The sequence below is a fragment of the Taeniopygia guttata genome, chromosome 30 (assembly GCF_048771995.1).
Source record: "Taeniopygia guttata chromosome 30, bTaeGut7.mat, whole genome shotgun sequence".
NCBI classification, from domain to species: domain Eukaryota; kingdom Metazoa; phylum Chordata; class Aves; order Passeriformes; family Estrildidae; genus Taeniopygia; species Taeniopygia guttata.
The window spans coordinates 656,408-678,970 of NC_133055.1; the positions used below are offsets into that span (position 1 = coordinate 656,408).

General features: G+C 54.8%; 2 protein-coding genes across 6 annotated transcripts in view; one reads left to right on the plus strand and one right to left on the minus strand.

Moving 5' to 3' along the window:
* On the plus strand, positions 1-20,650 carry COLGALT1 (collagen beta(1-O)galactosyltransferase 1). Of its 2 annotated transcripts, XM_072919947.1 has the most exons (13): positions 1-317; positions 1,143-1,253; positions 2,968-3,085; positions 4,732-4,866; positions 5,913-6,117; positions 7,718-7,837; positions 9,024-9,100; positions 10,750-10,856; positions 10,942-11,074; positions 13,825-13,952; positions 17,362-17,568; positions 19,318-19,463; positions 19,554-20,650. In XM_072919947.1, exons 1-13 carry the CDS (start codon positions 49-51, stop codon positions 19,688-19,690), a joined length of 1,893 nt encoding a protein of 630 aa, XP_072776048.1. In that variant the 5' UTR covers positions 1-48; the 3' UTR covers positions 19,691-20,650. The 2 variants fall into 2 exon arrangements, with proteins under 2 accessions (XP_072776048.1, XP_072776047.1); XM_072919946.1 differs by having other exon boundaries at positions 19,318-20,650.
* The window catches only part of PRKCSH (PRKCSH beta subunit of glucosidase II), a 24,486-nt gene continuing 22,505 nt past the window's right edge, over positions 20,583-22,563 (minus strand). For all 4 annotated transcript variants that reach the window (XM_072919951.1, XM_072919950.1, XM_072919948.1 and 1 more), the window contains one exon: positions 20,583-22,495. In XM_072919951.1, the coding sequence (XP_072776052.1) occupies positions 22,358-22,495 (138 nt within the window). In that variant the 3' untranslated portion in view covers positions 20,583-22,357. The remainder of the gene's footprint in view (positions 22,496-22,563) is intronic.

The window sequence follows — 22,563 nt, forward strand, 5'->3', positions numbered from 1 at the left end:
GAGGGGGGCGAAGAAGAAGGGCGTGGCCCGCCCTGAGGGCGGCCCAAGATGGCGGCGCGGCCATGGCCGCCGATGCTGCCGCTGCTGCTGCCGCTGTTGGCGGGGCCCGAGCGCGGCTCCCGCTCCGCTTTGGGGCCCGGTTTGGGGCCCGGGGGCGCCGCCGCGTATTTCCCCGAAGAGCGCTGGAACCCCGAGTCGCCGCTGCGGCCGCCGAGCGTGGCCGTGGCGCTGCTGGCGCGGAACGCGGCCCACGCGCTGCCGCTGGTGCTGGGGGGGCTGGAGAGGCTGAGGCACCCCCCGGACAGGATGGCGCTCTGGTGGGTCTGGGGACATGGGGATATTGGGGACATTGGGGACATTGGGGGGACATCGGGGACATTGGGGACATTGGGGGGACATTGGGGACATTGGGGACAGTGGGGGGGATGGGGACATTGGGGACATTGGGGACATTGGGGGACATTGTGACCCCCTGTGACCCTGAGTGGCCCTGAGTGACCCTCACTGACTCTGTGTGACCCTTGAGTGACCCTCACTGACCCCTGAGTGACCCCTGAGTGACTCTCACTGACTCTGTGTGACCCCTGAATGACCCCTGTGACCCCTGAATGACCCCTGGGGCCCTGTGTGACCCATCTGTGATCCCTGTGTGACCCGGAATGACCCCTGAGTGACCCTGAGTAACTCTGAGTGACCCCTGAGTGACCCCTGAGTGACCCGAGTGACCCGAGTGACCAATGAGTGACCCTCACTGACCCCTGAGTGACCCCTGAGTGACCCTCAATGACCCCTGAGTGACCCTGAGTAACTCTGAGTGACCCCTCTGTGACCCTGAATGACCCCTGAGTGACCCTGTTGTGACCCTGTGTGACCCCTGTGACCCTGTGTGACCTTTATGAAACTTATGTGACCCTGTGTGACCTTTATGACCTTGAATGACCCCTGTGACCCTGTGAATGACCCCGTGACCTCTGAATGACCCCAGGCTGGCCGCTGACCACAGCGTGGACACCTCTGGGTGTGAGTGTGACCCTGAGTGACCCCTGTGACCCTGTGTGACCCCTGTGACCCTGTGTGACCTTTATGACCTTGAATGACCCCTGTGACCCCTGTGTGACCCCGTGACCCCTGTGTGACCCCAGGCTGGCCGCTGACCACAGCGTGGACAACACCTCGGCGGTTCTGTCCGAGTGGCTGAGCCGCGTGCGGAGCCGCTACCACCGCGTGAGCTGGAGGCACCAGGAGCTGCCCAGGTGGGGTTTGGGGGGGTCTGAGGAATTTGGGGGGTCCAGGGAGGGATTTTGGGGTTTTTTGGGGGCGTTTTTGGGCGTTTTTTGGGGGTTTTTTGGGGCTTTTTTTGGGGTGTTTTTTGGGGTTTGGTCATTACAGAAATGGGAGGCACCAGGAGCTGCCCAGGTGAGATTTGGGGGGTTTGGGGGGGTCTGAGACATTTTGGGGGGTCCAGGGAGGGATTTTGGGTTTTTTTGGGTTTTTTTTGGTTTTTTTCTGGCGTTATTTGGGGTTTTTTTGGGGGGGTTTCTGGTTTTTTTTGGGGGATTTTGGGTTTTGGTTTTGTCTCTGATACATTTTGGGGGCTCAGACACATTTTGGAGCTCTCTGAGTAATTTTGGGGGGCTCTGACAGGTTTTTGGGGGTCTGGGGGTGTTCAGGGAGGGATTTGGGGTTTTTTGGGGGTTTTTTGGGGGGCTTTTTTTGGGTTGATTTTGTCATTTTGGGGAGGAGAGGCAGCAGGATCCCACGTGGGTCTGGGAGGGTTTATGGGGGTCTCTGAGGCATTTTGGGGGGCTCAGACACATTTTGGGGAGCTTAGACACAATTTGGGGGGTCTGGGGGGGTCCAGGGAGGGATTTTGGGGTTTTTTTGGGGGTTTTCAGGGTTTTTTTGGGGGTTTTTCTGGGTTTTTTGGGGGGTTTTTGGGTTGGTTTTGTCTCTGACACATTTTTGGGGGGCTCTGACACATTTTGGGGGTCTCAGACACAATTTGGGGGGTCTGGGGGTGTCCAGGGAGGGATTTTGGGGGTTTTTGGGGTTTTTTTGGGGTGCCTCCCAGACAAGGAGGGACCCAAATTTGGAGGAAGGACTCCCCAAATTTTGGGACTGTCCCAATTTTTGGGGGTCCCTGTGGCTCCCCAAATTTTGGGGGGCTCTCCCCAGAATTTTGGGGTGTCTCCCCAAAATTTGGGGGGGTCTCCCCAGAATTTTGGGGTGTCTCAGGTGCCCCCCAGGTGATTCCCCAATGAGGAGAGACCCAAATTTGGAGGAAGGACTCCCCAAATTTTGGGACTGTCCCAATTTTTGGGGGTCCCTGCGGGTCCCCAAATTTTAGGGGGCTCTCCCCAGAATTTTGGGGTGTCTCCCCGAAATTTGGGGGGGTCTCCCCAGAATTTTGGGGTGTCTCAGGTGCCCCCCAGGTGATTCCCCAATGAGGAGAGACCCAAATTTTGGGACTTTCTGAGGTTTTTGGGGGTCCCTGCGGGTCCCCAAATTTCGGGGGGCTCCCCAGGATTCTGGGGGGCTCTCCCCAGAATTCGGGTGGGGTCTCCCCGAAACTTGGGGGGGGTCTCCCCAGAATTTTGGGGTGTCTCAGGTGCCCCCCAGGTGATTCCCCAATGAGGAGAGACCCAAATTTCGGGACTTTCTGAGGTTTTTGGGGGTCCCTGCGGCTCCCCAAATTTCGAGGGGCTCCCCAGGATTTTGGGGGGCTCTCCACTGAATTCGGGTGGGGTCTCCCCAAAATCTGGGGGTTCTCTCCAGAATTTGGGGTGTCTCAGGTGCCCCCAATGCCCCCCAGGTGATTCCCCAATGAGTCGGGGCTGAAATTTCAGGACTTCCCCCAAGTTTTTGGGGGTCCCTGCGGGTCCCCAAATTTCGGGGGGCTCCCCAGGATTTTGGGGGGCTCTGCCCGGGATTTTGGGGTGTCTGAGGTGCCCCCCCGGTGCCCCCCAGGTCGTTCCCCGACGAGGAGGGTCCCAAGCACTGGAGCCCCTCTCGCTACGAGCACCTGATGCGGCTGCGCCAGGAGGCCCTGGAGGCTGCCCGGGCCATGTGGGCCGATTACCTGCTGGTGAGGGGCGCCCCCAATTTGGGGAGGGGTCCCCCAATTCGGGGAGGGGTCCCCAAAGGTCCCTGAGCCCCGGGGTGGGGGGCAAAAGTCACCCCAGAGGGGACAAACACAGCCCTGGGGTTGGGGACATTGGGCACAGCCAGGGCTGGGTGTGGCTGTGTTGGATTTTGGGGGGTCCCGAATTTGGGGAGGGGCGCCCCCAATTTGGGGAGGGGTCCCCCAATTTGGGGAGGGGTCCCCCAATTTGAGGAGGGGTCCCCCAATTCGGGGAGGGGTCCCCAAGGGTCCCTGAGCCCCGGGGTGGGGGGCAAAAGTCACCCCAGAGGGGACAAACACAGCCCTGGGTGGGGGAAACTGAGGAAACTCAAGGATAGGTGTGGGTGTGATGGATTTTGGGGGGTCCCGAATTTGGGGAGGGGTCCCCCAATTTGGGGAGGGGTCCCCCAATTCGGGGACGGGTCCCCAAGGTGTCCCCAAGGGTCCTCGAGCCCCGGGGTGGGGGACAAAAGTCACCCCAGAGGGGACAAACACAGCCCTGGGGTGAGGGAAACTGAGGAAACTCAGGGATGGGTGTGGTTGTGTCGGATTTTTTTGGGGGTCCCGAATTTGGGGAGGGGTCCCCCAATTTGAGGAGGGGTCCCCCAATTCGGGGAGGGGTCCCCAAGGGTCCCTGAGCCCCGGGGTGGGGGCAAAAGTCACCCCAGAGGGGACAAACACAGCCCTGGGGTTGGGGACATTGGGGACAGCCAGGGCTGGGTGTGGCTGTGTTGGATTTTGGGGGGTCCCGAATTTGGGGAGGGGTCCCCCAATTCGGGGAGGGGTCCCCAAAGGTCCCTGAGCCCCGGGGTGGGGGACAAAACTCACCCCAGAGGGGACAAACGGAGCTTCAGGTGAGGGAAACTGAGGACAGCCAAGCCCAGGTGTGACCCTGTGTGATTTGGGGGGGTCCCCCAATTTGGGGAGGGGTCCCTGAGATGTCCCAGCTGTGCCCAGGTGTGTGCCCAGGTGTGCCCAGGTGTGCCCAGCTGTGCCCAGGTGTGCCCAGGTGTATCTCAGGTGTGCCCAGGTGTATCCCAGGTGTGTGCCCAGGTGTGCCCAGGTGTGCCCAGGTGTATCCCAGGTGTGCCCAGGTGTTTCCCAGCTGTGCCCAGGTGTGCCCAGGTGTGTGCCCAGGTGTGCCCAGGTGCGCCCAGGTGTGCCCAGGTGTATCCCAGGTGTGTGCCCAGCTGTGCCCAGGTGTGCCCAGGTGTATCCCAGGTGTGCCCAGCTGTATCCCAGGTGCCCCCAGGTGTGCCCAGCTGTGCCCAGGTGTGCCCAGGTGTGCCCAGGTGTGTGCCCAGGTGTGCCCAGGTGTGCCCAGGTGTGCCCAGGTGTGCCCAGGTGCCCCCAGGTGTGCCCAGGTGCCCCCAGGTGCCCCCAGGTGTGCCCAGGTATGCCCAGGTGTATCCCAGGTGTGCCCAGGTGTGCCCAGGTGCCCCCAGGTGTGCCCAGGTGCCCCCAGGTGTGCCCAGGTGTGCCCAGGTGTGTGCCCAGGTGTGTGCCCAGGTGTATCCCAGCTGTGCCCAGGTGTGTGCCCAGGTGCCCCCAGGTGTACCCAGGTGCCCCCAGGTGTGTGCCCAGGTGTGCCCAGGTGTGTCCCCCCGCAGTTCCTGGACGCGGACAATGTGCTGCTGAACCCCGACACTCTGGCGCTGCTGATGGCCGAGAACCGCACGGTGGTGGCGCCGATGTTGGACTCGCGCGCCGCGTACTCCAACTTCTGGTGCGGCGTCACCGCGCAGGTGAGGGCGGGGCCGGGACAGGGACAGGTGAGGGCGGGGACAGGGACAGGTGAGGGCGGGGCTGGGACAGGTGAGGGCGTGGCCATTCCCCTGTCCCCAGTGGTCACTCCCGGTGGTCACTCCCCATTCCCAGTGGTCACTCCCAGCGGTCACTCCTCATCCCCAGTGGTCACTCCCCATCCCCAGTAGTCATTACCAGTGGTCACTCACCATTCCCAGTGGTCACTCCCCATTCCCAGTGGTCACTCCCCACTCCCCATTCCTGGTGGTCACTCCCAGTGGTCACTCCCACTCCCAGAGGTCATTCCCCACGCCCAGTGGTCACTCCCATTGGTCACTCCCATTGGTCACTCCCATTGGTCACTCCCAGTGGTCACTCCCATTGGTCACTCCCAGTGGTCACTCCCCGTTCCCAGTGGTCACTCCCCATTCCCAGTCCTAATTCTCAGTGGTCACTCCCAGTGGTCACTCCCCATTCCCATTGGTCATTCCCATCGGTCACTCCCAGTGGTCACTCCCAGTGGTCACTCCCATCGGTCACTCCCAGTGGTCACTCCCATTGGTCACTCCCCTTTCCCATTGGTCACTCCCATTGGTCACTCCCCATCCCCAGTGGTCACTCCCAGTGGTCACTCCCCATTCCCATTGGTCACTCCCCATTCCCATCGGTCACTCCCATCGGTCACTCCCATTGGTCACTCCCATCGGTCACTCCCATTGGTCACTCCCAGTGGTCACTCCCATTGGTCACTCCCCATTCCCATTGGTCACTCCCATCGGTCACTCCCATTGGTCACTCCCATCGGTCACTCCCAGTGGTCACTCCCATCTGTCACTCCCATTGGTCACTCCCATTGGTCACTCCCATTGGTCACTCCCATCGGTCACTCCCATTGGTCACTCCCATTGGTCACTCCCATTCCCATCGGTCACTCCCATCGGTCACTCCCATTGGCCACTCCCATCGGTCACTCCCATCGGTCACTCCCATTGGTCACTCCCATCGGTCACTCCCATCGGTCACTCCCATTGGTCACTCCGTTCAGGGCTATTACCGCCGCACGGCCGCCTATTTGCCGATCCGGCGCCGGGAGCGCCGCGGCTGCTTCGCGGTGCCGATGGTTCACTCCACGTTCCTGCTGGACCTGCGCCGGGAGCGCTCGCGGCGATTGGCCTTCCACCCGCCCCCGCCCGGCTACGGCGGCCCCTTCGACGACATCCTCGTCTTCGCCGCCGCCTGCCGGCATGCCGGTGAGTGTCATTGGCTGGGTTGGGTTGGGTTGGGTTGGTTGGGTTGGGTTGAGTTTGGTTGGTTTTGGTTGGTTTGGTTGAGTTGGGTTTGGTTGGGTTGGGTTGGGTTGGGTTGGGCTGAGTTTGGTTGGGTTTGATTGGGTGAGGATGGATTAGGTTGGATGGGTTGAGTTGGGTTTGGTTTGGTTGGGTTGGGTTGAGTTGGGTTGAGTTGGGTTTGGGATTGTGTTGGGATGGGTTGGGTTGAGTTGGGTTGGGTTGGGTTTGGTTGGGTTGGGTTTGGTTGGGTTGAGTTGGGTTGGGTTGGGTTGGGTTGGATTGGGTTGGTTGGGTTTGGTTGGTTGGGTTGGGTTGAGTTGGGTTGGGTTGGGTTGGTTGGGTTGGGTTGAGTTAGTTGGGTTGGGTTGGTTGAGTTGGGTTGGGTTTGGATGGCTTGGGTGGGGTTCAGTTGGGTTGGGTTTCGTTGGGTTGGGTTGTGTTGGGTTGGGTTGTGTTGGTTTGGTTGAGTTGGGTTGGGTTGGGTTGGGTTGGGTTGGTTGAGTTGGGTTGGGTTGGGTTGGTTGGGTTGAGTTGGGTTGGGTTGGGTTGGGTTGGGTTGGGTTGAGTTGGGTTGGGTTGGGTTGGGTTGAGTTGAGTTGGGTTGGGTTGGGTTGAGTTGAGTTGGGTTTGTTTGAGTTGTTTTGGGTTGAGTTGAGTTGGGTTTGGATGGCTTGGGTGGGATTGGGTTGGGTTGGGTTGGGTTGGGTTGGGTTGGGTTGGGTTGGGTTGAGTTGGGTTGAGTTGGGTTGAGTTGGGTTGGGTTGGGTGGGTTGGGTTGGGTTGGGTTGGGTTTGGTTGGGTTGGGTTGGGTTGGGTTGGGTTGGGTTGGTTGGGTTGAGTTGGGTTGAGTTGGGTTGAGTTGGGTTGGGTTGGGTTGAGTTGGGTTGGGATTGGGTTTGGGTTGAGTTTGAGTTGGGTTGGTTGGGTTGGGCTAGTTTGGGTTGGGTTGAGTTGGGATTTGAGACCAACTTTGGGTGATCCCAACATCGGAGCAACTCCCCCATCCTGACCCCGATCCCAACATTCCCAATCCCATTCCTGATCCCGATCCCGTTATCATTGATCCCATTCCCAATCCCAATGCCGTTATTCCCAATTCCGATCCCGTTATTCCCAATCCCAATCCCGCCATTCCCGATCCCGGTATTCCCGACATTCCAGGGGTGCAGATGTTCGTGTCCAACCGGGAGCAGTTCGGGTTCCTGCCGGTGCCGCTCCCGTCCCGATCCCATTCCCGATCCCATTCCCGATCCCGTTATTCCCGATCCCGGTATTCCCAACATTCCGATCCCGGTATTCCCGATCCCAATCCCGACATTCCCGATCCCGATCCCGTTATTCCCGATCCCAATCCCGTTATTCCCATTCCCAATCCCGACATTCCCAACGTTCCAGGGGTGCAGATGTTCGTGTCCAACCGGGAGCAGTTCGGGTTCCTGCCGGTGCCGCTCCTGTCCTGATCCCATTCCCAATCCCAACATTCCCAATCCCATTCCCGATCCCATTCCCAATCCCAATCCCGTTATTCCCGATCCCAATCCCGACATTCCCAACGTTCCAGGGGTGCAGATGTTCGTGTCCAACCGGGAGCAGTTCGGGTTCCTGCCGGTGCCGCTGCGCTCCCGGAGCTCCGTGCGGGACGAGGCCGAGAACTTCCTGCACGTCCAGCTGGAGATCATGGGTGAGATCCCCACGGATCCCGACGGATCCCGACGGATCCAGAGACTTGGGATCATGGGGAGGGAAGGATCCCAAAGGATCCCAAAGGATTTCGATGGATCCAGACCTTTGGGATTATCCCAAAGATTTGGGAACGCGGGATCCAGGGGGAGGGAATGATCCCAAGGGATCCAAAATGGATCCAGGGATTTGGGATCATCCCACAGATCCGGGGCTGTGGGATCCAGGGGGAGGGAATGATCCCAATGGATCCAAATGGATCCCAAATGGATCCAGGGCCTTGGGGTTGGGGAAGAAAAGGATCCCAAATGATCCCAAAAGATCCTAAAGGATCCCAGAGGATCCCGAATGATCCCAAGGGATCCAGGGATTTGGGATCATCCCACAGATCCGGGGCCGTGGGATCCAGGGGGAGGAGAAGGATCCCAAATGGATCCCAAATGGATCCAGGGCCTCGGGGTTGGAGAAGGGAATGATCCCAAAGGATCCCAAAGGATCCCAAAGGATCCCAAAGGATCCCGGGATTTGGGATCATCCCATTGGATCCAGGGCTTTGATTTGGGCTCATTCCCGTGGGATTTGGGGCTCATTCCCACAGGATTTGGGGCTCATTCCAATGGGATTTGGGGCCCATTCCCACAGGATTTGGGGCTCATTCCAATGGGATTTGGGGCCCATTCCAATGGGATTTGGGGCTCATTCCAATGGGATTTGGGGCCCATTCCCACGGGATTTGGGGCTCATTCCAATGGGATTTGGGGCCCATTCCAATGGGATTTGGGGCTCATTCCCACGGGATTTGGGGCTCATTTCCATGGAAATTGGGGCTCATTCCAATGGGATTTGGGGCTCATTCCAATGGGATTTGGGGCCCATTCCAATGGGATTTGGGGCTCATTCCCACGGGATTTGGGGCTCATTTCCATGGAATTCGGGGCTCATTCCCACGGGATTTGGGGCCCATTCCAATGGGATTTGGGGCTCATTCCCACGGGATTTGGGGCTCATTCCCACAGGATTGGGGGCTCATTCCCACAGGATTTGGGGGCTCATTCCAATGGGATTTGGGGCTCATTCCCACAGGACTTGGGGATCATTCCCACGGGATCTGGGGCCCATTTCCATGGAATTTGGGCCCATTTCCATGGAATTTGGGCCCATTCCCACGGGATTTTCCCTTCCCACAGTGAAGCTGCCCCCGGCCGAGCCGTCCCCCCACGTGTGGGTCCCTCCCAAGGTCTTGGACAAGTTGGGATTCGATGAGGTGGGAGCCCCTCCCTCGGAATTCCGGCCTCCCCCTCGGGATTTGGGGCCTTTTCCCAACTTTTCTTCGGGATTTCGGATCATTTTCCTCCTTTTCCTTGGGATTTTGGGTGCATCACCCCAGATTTCCCCATTTTCCCCCAGATTTCAGGTGAATCTCCCCAAATTTCCTCATTTCCCCCCAAATTTTGGGTGAATCCCCCAGATTTTGGGTGAATCCCCCCAAATTTCCCCATTTCCCCCCGGATTTTGGCTGAATCCCCCCAAATTTTCCTATTTTCCCACAGATTTTGGGTGAATCCCTCCAAATTTCCCCCCAGATTTTGGGTGTATCCCCCAAAATCTCCCCATTTCTCCCCAGATCTTGGGTGAATCCCCCCAGATTTTGGGTGAATACCCCCAAATTTCCCCATTTCCCCCCGAATTTTGGGTGAATCCCTCCGGATATTTGGTGTATCTCCCCAAATCTCCCCATTCCCCCCAGATTTTGGTGAATCCCCCCAAATCTCCCCATCTCCCCCGGGATTTTGGGTGAATCTCCCCAAATTTCCTGATTTCCCCCCAAATTTTTACTGAATCCCCCCAAATCTCCCCATTCCCCCCGGATTTTTTCCGATTTCCCCCCAGATTTTGGCTGAATTCCCCCAAATCTCCCCATTCCCCCCGGATTTTCCCCAATTTCCCCCCAGATTTCAGGTCAATCCCCCCAAATCTCCCCATTTCCCCCAAATTTCCCCATTTCTCCCCAGATTTTGGGTGAATCCCCCCAGATTTCCCCATTTCCCCCCAGATTTTTGCTGAATCCCCCCAAATCTTCCCATTCCCCCCGGATTTTTCCCGATTTCCCCCCAGATTTCAGGTCAATCCCCCCAAATCTCCCCATTTCCCCCAAATTTCCCCATTTCCCCCCAGATTTTGGGTGAATTCCCCCAAATTTCCCTATTTTCCCCCAGATTTTGGCTGAATCCCCCCAAATTTCCCCATTTCCCCACGGATTTTGGCTGAATCCCCCCAAATCTCCCCATTTCCCCTTGGATTTTGGGTGAATCCCCCCAAATCTCCCCATTTCCCTCTTTATTTTGGGTCAATTCCCCCAAATTTCCCCATTTCCACCCGGATTTTGGGTGAATCCCCCCAAATCTCCCAATTTACCCTTGGATTTTGTGTGAATCCCTCCAAAATCTCCCCATTTTCCTCCAGATTTTAGATGAATCCCCCCAAATTTCCCCATTTCCCCCGGATTTTTCCCGATTTCCCCCCAAATTTTGGCTGAATTCCCCCAAATCTCCCCATTTCCCCCCAGATTTTGGCTGAATTCCCCCAAATCTCCCCATTTCCCCCCAGATTTTGGCTGAATCCCCCCAAATCTCCCCATTTCCCCCCAGATTTCAGGATGAATTTCCCCATTTCCCCCCGGATTTTTCCCGATTTCTCCCCAAATCTCCCCATTCCCCCCGTATTTTCCCCAATTTCCCCCCAGATTTTTCCCGATTTCTCCCCAAATCTCCCCATTTTCCCCCAGATTTTAGATGAATACCCCCAAATCTCCCCATTCCCCCCGGATTTTTCCCAATTTTCCCCCGGATTTTTCCCGATTTCCCCCCAAATCTCCCCAATTTTTCCCATTTTCCCCAATTTTCCCTTTCCCAGGTTTTCCTGATCAACCTCCGCCGCCGCCCGTCCCGCCGGGCGCGGATGCTCCGCTCGCTGCGGGAACTGGGGGTCGCCCCCAAACTGGTGGAGGCCGTGGACGGCCGGTGAGCGCCGGGGGGGGTCGGGAATTCCGGGAATGACCCCCGGGCCCCTCCGGAATTCCCTTCCGGAACGTTCCGGGCTCCGCAGGGCCCTGAACCGCAGTCAGGTGGAGGCGATGGGGGTGCGGATGCTGCCGGGGTACCGCGACCCCTTCCACGGGAGACCCCTGACCCACGGCGAGGTGGGCTGCTTCCTCAGCCACTTCCGGGTCTGGCAGGAGGTGAGAGACGGAATTCCAGGAATTTTGGGTGGGAATTCGGGAGTTTGGGGGGTCTGGGATGGAATTTGGGGGGTCTGGGATGGAATTTGGGGGGTTTGGAAGGATCCAGATGGTCCATGTGGGTCAGGAAGTTCAGGGAAGTCCAAAGGAGCTGCTGCTTCCTCAGCCACTTCCGGGTCTGGCAGGAGGTGAGGAGTGGGAATTTGGGAATTTGGGGTGGAAATTCGGGAATTTTGGGTGATAATTTGGGAGTTTGGGATGGGAATTTTGGGAATTTGGGGGGTCTGGAAGGATCCAGATGGTCCATGTGGGTCAGGAAGTTCAGGGAATATCAAAGGAACTGCTGCTTCCTCAGCCACTTCCGGGTCTGGCAGGAGGTGAGAGACGGAATTCCGGGAATTTTGGGAATTTGGAACGGGAATTCGGGGGGTCTGGGATGGAATTTGGGGGGTCTGAGATGGAATTTGGGGGGTTTGGAAGGATCCAGATGGTCCAGGGAGTTCAGGGAATTCCCAAGGGTGGGAGGGAGCTGCGGCTTCCTCAGCCACTTCCGGGTCTGGCAGGAGGTGAGAGACAGGAATTCGGGAATTTGGAACAGGAATTTGGGAATTTGGGGGGTCTGGGATGGAATTTGGGGGGTCTGGAAGGATCCAGATGGTCCATGGGGGTCAGGAAGTTCAGGGAAGTCCAAAGGAGTTTCTGCTTCCTCAGCCACTTCCGGGTCTGGCAGGAGGTGAGAGACGGAATTCCGGGAATTTTGGGATGGGAATTTGGGAGTTTGGGATAGAAATTTGGGAATTTGGGACAAGAATTTGGGAATTTGGGGGGTCTGGGATGGAATTTGGGGTCCAGGGAATTCCCAAGGGTGGGAGGGAGCTGCTGCTTCCTCAGCCACTTCCGGGTCTGGCAGGAGGTGAGAGACGGAAATTCCGGAATTTTGGGAGTTTGGGATGGGAATTTGGGAATTTGGAACAGAAATTTGAGAATTTGGGGGGTCTGGGATGGAATTTGGGGTCCAGGGAATTCCAAAGGAGCTGCTGCTTCCTCAGCCACTTCCAGGTCTGGCAGGAGGTGAGAGACGGGAATTCGGGAATTTGGGACGGGAATTTGGGAATTTGGGGGGTCTGGGATGGAATTTGGGGGGTCTGGGATGGAATTTGGGGGGTCTGGAAGGATCCAGATGGTCCATGGGGGTCAGGAAGTTCAGGGAAGTCCAAAGGAGCTGCTGCTTCCTCAGCCACTTCCGGGTCTGGCAGGAGGTGAGGAGACGGGAATTCGGGAATTTTGGGAGTTTGGGGTGGAAATTTGGGAATTTGGGGGGTCTGGGATGGAATTTGGGGGGTCTGGGATGGAATCTGGGGGGTCTGGGATGGAATTTGGGGTTCAGGGAATTCCAAAGGAGCTGCTGCTTCCTCAGCCACTTCCGGGTCTGGCAGGAGGTGAGAGACGGAATTCCGGGAATTTTGGGTGGGAATTTGGGAATTTGGGGGGTCTGGGATGGAATTTGGGGTCCAGGGAAGTCCAAAGGAGCTGCTGCTTCCTCAGCCACTTCCGGGTCTGGCAGGAGGTGAGAGGCGGAATTTCGGGAATTTTGGGTGGGAATTTGGGAATTTGGGGGGTCTGGGATGGAATTTGGGGGGTCTGGAAGGATCCAGATGGTCCATGGGGGTCAGGGAGTCCAGAGAATTCCAAAGGAGCTGCTGCTTCCTCAGCCACTTCCGCGCCTGGCAGGAGGTGAGAGACGGAATTTTGGGAATTTGGGGTGGGAATTTGGGAATTTGGGGTTCTGGAAGGATCCAGAAGGTCCAGGGGAATTCCCAAGGGTGGGAGGGATGATCCAAATCCCATTGATCCTCTTGGTCCCTGATTCCATTGATCCCATTGATTGGAATGATCCCACTGATCCCATTGATCCCATTGGTCCATTGATCCCAATGATTGGAATGATCCAAATCCCAATGGTCCCATTGATCCCAATGATTGGAATTATCCAAATCCCATTGATCCCATTAATCCCAATGATTGGAATGATCCAAATTCCATTGACCCCATTGATTTCATTGATCCCAATGATTGGAATGATCCAAATCCCATTGATCCCATTGGTCCCTGATCCCATTGATCCCACTGATTGGAATGATCCAAATCTCAATGGTCCCATTGATCCCATTGATTGGAATGATCCAAATCCCATTGATCCTATTGATCCCATTGGTCCCATTGGTTCCATTGATTGTAATGATCCAAATCCATTGATCCCATTGACCGTATCGGTCTTATTGATCCCAGTGATCCCAAAGATTGGAATGATCCAAATTCCACTGACCCCATTGATTTCATTGATCCCAATGATTGGAATGATCCAAATCCCAATGGTCCCATTGATCCCAATGATCCCATTAATCCCATTGATCCCAATGATTGGAATGATCCAAATTCCATTGACCCCATTGATTTCATTGATCCCAATGATTGGAATGATCCAAATCCCATTGATCCCATTGGTCCCTGATCCCATTGATCCCACTGATTGGAATGATCCAAATCCATTGATCTCTATGATCCAAATGATCCCATTGATCCCATTGATTGTAATGATCCAAATCCATTCATCCCATTGATCCCATTGACCCCAATGATCCCATTGACCCCATCCCAAATCCCGGAATTCCAGAGGATGGGCGGGTGATTCCCGGCACTCCCGGGGCCCATCCGGAATTCCCGGCATTCCGGCATTCCGGCATTCCCAGATTTCGGCGCGGGGCCTGCAGCGCTCGCTGGTGTTGGAGGACGATCTTCGCTTCGAGGTTTTCTTCCGCAGCCGCCTGGAGGAGCTGATGGAGCGGCTGGAGGAGGCGGCCCTCGACTGGGACCTCATGTGAGCCTTCATCCCATCTTCCTCCTCATCCTCATCCTCATCATCCTCATCATCTTCATCCCAAAACTCATCCCAGTCCCCTGGGACCTCATGTGAGCCTTCATCCCATCTTCCTCCTCATCCTCATCCTCATCCTCATCCCAGAACTCACCCCAGTCCCCTGGGGCCTCGTGTGAGCCTTCATCCTGTCATCATCATCATCCTCATCCTCCTCATCCTCATCCCAAAACTTATCCCAATCCGCTGGGATCTCGTGTGAGCCTTCATCCCATCTTCCTCCTCATCCTCCTCATCCTCATCCTCATCCTCATCCTCATCCTCATCCTCATCATCTTCATCCCAAAACTCACCCCAGGCCCCTGGGACCTCGTGTGAGCCTTCATCCTCATCGTCATCCTCATCCTCCTCATCCTCATCCCAGAACTCACCCCAGTCCCCTGGGGCCTTGTGTGAGCCTTCATCCTCATCGTCCTCCTCATCCTCATCCTCATCCCAAAACTCACCCCAGTCCACTGGGACCTCATGTGAGCCTTCGTCCCACCCTCCTCATCCTCATCCTCCTCATCTTCATCCCAAAACTCACCCCAGTCCCCTGGGGCCTCGTGTGAGCCTTCGTCCCATCTTCCTCATCCTCATCCTTATCCTCATCATCTTCATCACAAAACTCACCCCAGTCCCCTGGGACCTCATGTGAGCCTTCGTCCCACCCTCCTCATCGTCATCCTCATCCTCATCCCAGAACTCACCCCAGGCCCCTGGGACCTCGTGTGAGCCTTCGTCCCGCCCTCCTCATCCTCATCCTCCTCATCTTCATCCCAAAACTTATTCCAGTACGCTGGGATCTCGTGTGAGCCTTCATCCTCCTCATCCTCATCCCAAAACTCAGCCCAGTCCCCTGGGACCTCGTGTGAGCCTTCATCCTCATCGTCCTCCTCATCCTCATCCTCCTCATCCTCATCCCAAAACTCACCCCAGTCCCCTGGGATCTTGTGTGGGCCTTCATCCCACCCTCCTCATCCTCATCCTCATCCTCATCCTCATCCTCATCATCCTCATCATCCTCATCCCAAAACTCACCCCAGTCCACTGGGATCTCGTGTGGGCCTTTGTCCCACCATCCTCATCCTCATCCTCATCCTCATCCTCCTCATCCTCATCCTCATCCTCATCCCAGAACTCACCCCAGTCCCCTGGGACCTCGTGTGAGCCTTCGTCCCATCTTCCTCATCCTCCTCATCATCCTCATCCCAAAACTTATCCCAATCTGCTGGGATCTCGTGTGAGCCTTCATCCCACCCTCTTCATCCTCATCCTCCTCATCCTCATCCCAAAACTCACCCCAGTCCCCTGGGACCTCGTGTGAGCCTTCATCCCATCTTCCTCATCCTCATCCTCATCATCCTCCTCATCCTCATCCCAGAACTCACCCCAGTCCCCTGGGACCTCGTGTGAGCCTTCATCCCATCCTCCTCATCCTCATCATCCTCATCCCAAAACTTATCCCAGTCCCCTGGGATCTCGTGTGGGCCTTCATCCCACCCTCCTCATCCTCCTCCTCATCATCCTCATCCCAGAACTCACCCCAGTCCCCTGGGGCCTCGTGTGAGCCTTCATCCCACCCTCCTCATCCTCATCCTCATCCTCATCCTCACCCTCATCCTCATCATCTTCATGACAAAACTCACCCCAGTCCACTGGGACCTCATGTGAGCCTTCGTCCTCATTGTCCTCCTCATCCTCATCCTCATCCTCATCCTCATCCTCATCCTCATCATCCTCATCCCAAAACTCACCCCAGTCCCCTGGGACCTCATGTGAGCCTTCATCCTCATCGTCCTCCTCATCCTCATCCTCCTCATCTTCATCCCAAAACTCACCCCAGTCCCCTGGGATCTCATGTGAGCCTTCGTCCCACCCTCCTCATCCTCATCCTCATCCTCATCCTCCTCATCCTCATCCCAGAACTCACCCCAGTCCCCTGGGACCTCGTGTGAGCCTTCGTCCCATCTTCCTCATCCTCATCCTCATCCCACTGCTCCCATTGATCCCATTTCCTGAGGCCTCTTGGATGCCATTGATCGCATTGATCCCATTGATCGCATTGATCCAAATGACCCCAATGACACCAATGTCCCCATTGGTCCCATTGACCCCAATGTCCCCATTGACCCCAATGATGTAATTGATCCCATTGACCCCACTGACCCTATTGACCTCATTGACCCCATGGGTCCCAATGATCCCATTGATCCCACTGACCCCATTGACCTTATTGACCCCATGGGTCCCAATGATCCCATTGACCCCTATGTCCCCATTGACCCCAATGACACCATTGACCCCAATGATGTAATTGATCCCAATGACCCCACTGACCCCACTGACCCCATTGACCCCAATGTCCCCATTGACCCCAATGTCCCCATTGACCCCAATGACCCCATTGACCTCATTCATCCCATTGACCCCATTGACCCCAATGACGCCATTGACCCCAATGTCCCCATTGACCCCAATGACCTCATTGATCCCAATGACCTCATTGACCCCATTGACCCCGATGACCCCACTGACCCCACTGCCCCCCGCTGTCCCCAGCTACCTGGGCCGGAAGCGCCTGGAGCCGGAGCGCTCGGAGCGCGGCGTGCCGGGCGTGCCGCAGCTGCTGCGCCCGGGCTACTCCTACTGGAGCCTGGGCTACGCGCCGTGCCAGTGCCATTGATCCTATTGATCCTATTGATCCCATTGACCCCATTGATTGTAATGATCCAAATCCCATTGATCTCATTGACCCCATTGACCCCATTGATTGTAATGACCCAAATCCCATTGATCTCACTGACCCCATTGACCCCATTGATTGTAATGATCCAAATCCCATTGATCCCATTGACCCCATTGATTGTAATGATCCAAATCCCATTGATCTCATTGACCCCATTGACTGCATTGGTCCCATTGACTCCAATTATCCCAATGACCCCATTGATCCCATTGATCCCATTGGTCCCAATGACCCAATTGATCCCAATGACCCAATTGATCCCAATGACTCTATTGACCTCATTCATCCCATTGACCTCATTGACCCCAATGTCCCCATTGGTCCCATAGACCCCATTGGTCCCAATGATCCCATTGACCCCATTGACCTCATTGACCCCATTGACCCCAATGCCCCCATTGACCTTAATGACGCCATTGACCCCAATGACATAATTGATCCCAATGACCCCATTGACCTCATTCATCCCATTGACCCCAATGACCCCAATGACGCCATTGATCCCAATGACCTCATTCATCCCATTGACCCTATTGACCCCAATAATGCCATTGACCCCAATGTCCCCATTGACCCCATTGACCCCACTGACCCCACTGCCCCCACTGCCCCCGCTGTCCCCAGCTACCTGGGCCGGAAGCGGCTGGAGCCGGAGCGCTCGGAGCGCGGCGTGCCGGGCGTGCCGCAGCTGCTGCGGCCGGGCTACTCCTACTGGAGCCTGGGCTACGCGCTGTCGCTGCGCGGCGCCCGCAAGCTGCTCGCCGCCGAGCCCCTGGGCAAGATGATCCCGGTGGACGAGTTCCTGCCCCTCATGTTCGACCGGCACCCCAGGTGTGACGGGATTTATGGGATTTGTGGGGTTTGGGGTCAGGGATTTGTGGGATTTGTGGTATTTATGGGATTTATGGCATTGGGAATAGTGGATTTGGGATACAGGGATCAGTTCCTGCCCCTCATGTTCGACCGACACCCCAGGTGTGACGGGATTTGTGGGATTTGTGGGGTTTGGGGTCAGGGATTTGTGGGATTTGTGGGATTTGGGATCAGGGATTTATGGGATATGGGATACAGGGATGAGTTCCTGCCCCTCATGTTCGACTGACACCCCAGGTGTGACGGGATTTGTGGGATTTGGGGTCAGGGATTTGTGGGATTTATGGGATTTATGGGATTTGGGGTCAGGGATTTGTGGGATTTGTGGGATTTATGGGATTTGTGGGATTTGTGGTATTTATGGGATTTATGGCATTGGGAATAGTGGATTTGGGATACAGGGACGAGTTCCTGCCCCTCATGTTCGACCGACACCCCAGGTACAGGATTTGTGGGATTTGTGGGGTTTGGGGTCAGGGATTTGTGGGATTTGTGGGATTTGGGGTCAGGGATTTGTGGGATATGGGATACAGGGACGAGTTCCTGCCCCTCATGTTCGACCGACACCCCAGGTGTGATGGGATTTGTGGGATTTGTGGGATTTGGGGTCAGGGATTTATGGGATTTATGGGATTTGTGGGATTGGGGTCAGGGATTTGTGGGATTTGTGGGATTTGTGGCATTGGGAATGGTGGATTTGGGATACAGGGACGAGTTCCTGCCCCTCATGTTCGACCGACACCCCAGGTGTGACGGGATTTGTGGGATTTGTGGGGTTTGGGGTCAGGGATTTATGGGATTTATGGGATTTATGGGATTTGGGGTCAGGGATTTATGGGATATGGGATAGAGGGATGAGTTCCTGCCCCTCATGTTCGACCGACACCCCAGGTGTGACGGGATTTGTGGGATTTGGGGTCAAAGATTTTTCCTTGTTTTTCCCCAATTTCCCCTCATTTCTCCCCCGTTTTTCCCCATTTTTCCACCAATTTCCCCCCATTTTCCCCCCAATTTCCCCTATTTTCCCCCTATTTCCCCCAGTTCCCCAATTTTCATTTTTTCCCCCCATTTTTCCCCAATTCCCCCCAATTTCCCCATTTTTTCCCCAATTTCCCCCCAATTTCCCCTCATTTCTCCCCCATTTTTCCCCAATTTCCCCCATTTCCCCCCCAAATTCCCCATTTTTTCCCCAATTTCCCCTCATTTCTCCCCCATTTTTCTCTGATTTCCCCCATTTTTTCCCCAATTTCCCCCCAATTTCCCCTGCTTTTCCCCAATTTCCCTCATTTCTCCCCCATTTTTTCCCCAATTTCCCTCATTTCTCCCCCATTCTTTCCCCATTTTTTCCCCAATTTCTCCCCAATTTTCCCTCACTTCTCCCCCAAATATATACCCCAATTTCCCCCGTTTCTCCCCCATTTTTCCCCAATTTCCCCTCATTTCTCCCCCATTTTTCCAAAATTTCCCCCATTTTTTCCATGTTTTTTTCCCATTTTTTTTCCTTTTTTTTCCCCCTTTTTTCCCCGATTTTTTCCTTTTTTTCCCCATTTTTTCCCCGTTTATTCCCCAATTTCCCTCATTTTTTCCCTGATTTCCCCCCATTTTTTCCCTGATTTTCCCCCATTTTTCCCCCATTTTTTCCCTGATTTTCCCCCATTTTTCCCCCATTTCCCCAATTTTCACCTTTTTCCCCCCATTTTCCCCCAGCCCCGAGTATTCCCGGCACTTTTCCCGGCGGGATCTCCGCGCGTTCTCGGCGGAGCCGCTGCTGCTGTTCCCGACGCACTACACGGGAGATCCCGGATACGTCAGCGACACCGAGATCCCCCCACAAACCCCCGAAATTCCGGAAAAATCCCCTCGGGAATCCCGGAATTCCCACCCCGAAGGTGACACCAACACCCCCCCGCAGCCCCCCGAAATTTGGGAAAAATCCCCTCGGGAATCCCGGAATTCCCACCCCGACGGTGACACCGACACCCCCCCGCAGCCCCCCGAAATTTGGGATGGGGAGGAATTCCTGTGGGAATCCCAAAATTCCCAACCCCGGAGTGACGGCGACGCCCACGAGGAGCTCTGAGCCCGAAATTGGTGAAATTTGGGGAAAATTCCCACGGGAATCCCGGAATTCCCAACCTCAGGAACGAAAAGCTCCGATCCCAAAATCCCCAAAATTTGGGAAAAATTCCTGTGGGAATCCCGGAATTCCCATCCTCAGGCAGGACAAGCTCTGATCCCAAAATCCCCAAAATTTGGGAAGAATTCCCTCGGGAATCCTGGAATTCCCAGCCCCAAAGCGACCCCAAAATCCCCAAAATTTGGGAAAAATTCCCGTGGGAATTCCGGAATTTCCAGCCCCAGGTGTGAAGATTCCGATCCCAAAATCCCCAAACTTTGGGAAGAATTCCCACGGGAATCCCGGAATTCCCAACCTCAGGAACGAAAAGCTCCGATCCCAAAATCCCCAATATTTGGGAAAAATTCCCACAGGATCCCGGAATTCCCAACCCCAAAGCGACCCCAAAATCCCCCGAAATTTGGGAAGAATTCCTGCTGGAATCCTGGAATTCCCAACCCAAACACAAAAAGCTCTGATCCCAAAATCCCCAAAATTTGGGAAAAATTCCCTCGGGAATCCCAGAATTCCCAACCCAAACACGAAAAGCTCCAATCCCAAAATCCCCAAAATTTGGGAAAAATTCCTACAGGAATCCCAAAAATTTCAGTCTTAGGTAGGACAAGCTCTGATCCCAAAATCGCCAAAATTTGGGAAAAATTCCCGTGGGAATCCCAGAATTCCCAACCTCAGGCAGGACAAGGTATTGCCCAAAATCCCCAAAATTTGGGAACAATTCCCGTGGGAATTCCAGAATTTTCAGCCACAGGCACGAAAAGCTCCGATCCCGAAATCCCCAAAATTTGGGAAAAATTCCCACGGGAATCCCGGAATTCCCAACCCAAACACAAAGAGCTCCGATCCCAAAATCCCCAAAATTTGGGGAATTTTTATTCCCAAATAAATTTTTATTTTTATTTTTAATCCCAGTTTGGGTTTGGGTTTTTTTTTGGGGGAATTTTGGGCCACGAAATTCGGGAATTTGGGAGGGAGGGAAACTGAGGCAGGAAAAAAACCCCGAAAATTCCCAAATTTTGGTCGTTTTTAGGGATATTTTGGGGATAATTTTGGGATATTTTGGGGATGATTTTGGGATAATTTTTGACCGTTTTCAGGGATATTTTGGGGATGTTTTGGGGATATTTGGGATAATTTCAGGGCCATTTTTGGGATAACTCGGATATTTTGGGGATTTTTGGGGGATAATTTTGGGATAGTTTTTGGCCATTTTCAGGGTTATTTTTGGGATATTTCGGGGATATTTTGGGGATTATTTTGGGATAATTTTTGGCCATTTTCAGGGATATTTTGGGGATAATTTTGGGATATTTTGGGGATTTTTTGGGGTATTTTGGGGATATTTTGGGGATAATTTCAGGATATTTCAGGGATAATTTCAGGATAATTTGGGCTATTTTTGGGGATATTTTTGGGGTAAATTCGGGTGGTTTTGGGTCAGAGCTCGTCGTGCTCCTCGTGCCCCGCCGGCAGCTCCCGGCAGTGTTTTTGGGGATAATTTGGGGATAATTTCAGGATATTTTCGGGATAATTTCAGGATATTTTGGGGATATTTTGGGGATAATTTGGGCTATTTTTGGGGATATTTTTGGGGTAAATTCGGGCAGTTTTGGGTCAGAGCTCGTCGTGCTCCTCGTGCCCCGCCGGCAGCTCCCGGCAGCGTTTTTGGGGATAATTTGAGGTTTATTTTTGGGTTATTTTTGGGATAATTTCAGGATATTTTTGGGATAATTTCAGGATATTTTGGGGATATTTTTGGGGTAAATTCGGGCGGTTTTGGGTCAGAGCTCGTCGTGCTCCTCGTGCCCCGCCGGCAGCTCCCGGCAGCGTTTTTGGGGATAATTTGGGACATTTTGGGGTTTATTTCGGGGATAATTTCAGGATATTTTTGGGATAATTTGGGGATATTTTGGGGCTGATTTTGGGGTGAATTTGGGCAGTTTTGGGTCAGAGCTCGTCGTGCTCCTCGTGCCCCGCCGGCAGCTCCCGGCAGCGTTTTTGGGGATAATTTGGGACATTTGGGGGTTTATTTTTGGGATATTTTGGGGATAATTTCAGGATATTTTGGGGATATTTTGGGTATATTTTTGGGGTGAATTCAGGCGGTTTTGGGTCAGAGCTCGTCGTGCTCCTCGTGCCCCGCCGGCAGCTCCCGGCAGCGTTTTTGGGGATAATTTGGGACATTTGGGGGTTTATTTTTGGGATATTTTGGGGATAATTTCAGGATATTTTGGGGATATTTTGGGTATATTTTTGGGGTGAATTCGGGCGGTTTTGGGTCAGAGCTCGTCGTGCTCCTCGTGCCCCGCCGGCAGCTCCCGGCAGCGTTTTTGGGGATAATTTGAGGTTTATTTTTGGGTTATTTTTGGGATAATTTCAGGATTTTTTGGGGATATTTTTGGGATATTTTGGGGATATTTTGGGGCTGTTTTTGGGGTGAATTCGGGCAGTTTTGGGTCAGAGCTCGTCGTGCTCCTCGTGCCCCGCCGGCAGCTCCCGGCAGCGTTTTTGGGGATAATTTGAGGTTTATTTTTGGGATAATTTCAGGATATTTTTGGGATAATTTCAGGATATTTTGGGGATATTTTTGGGGTGAATTCGGGCAGTTTTGGGTCAGAGCTCGTCGTGCTCCTCGTGCCCCGCCGGCAGCTCCCGGCACGCCGCCGGCGTCTCCAGCTCCAGCAGGTACTCGCAGCGACTCGGCTCCAGCGCCGCCCGCAGCGCCGTCCCTGCGCCGCACCTGAGGGACACCTGAGGGGGGAGACAGGTGAGACACCTGAGGGACACCTGAGAGACCTGAGATACACCTGAGAGACACC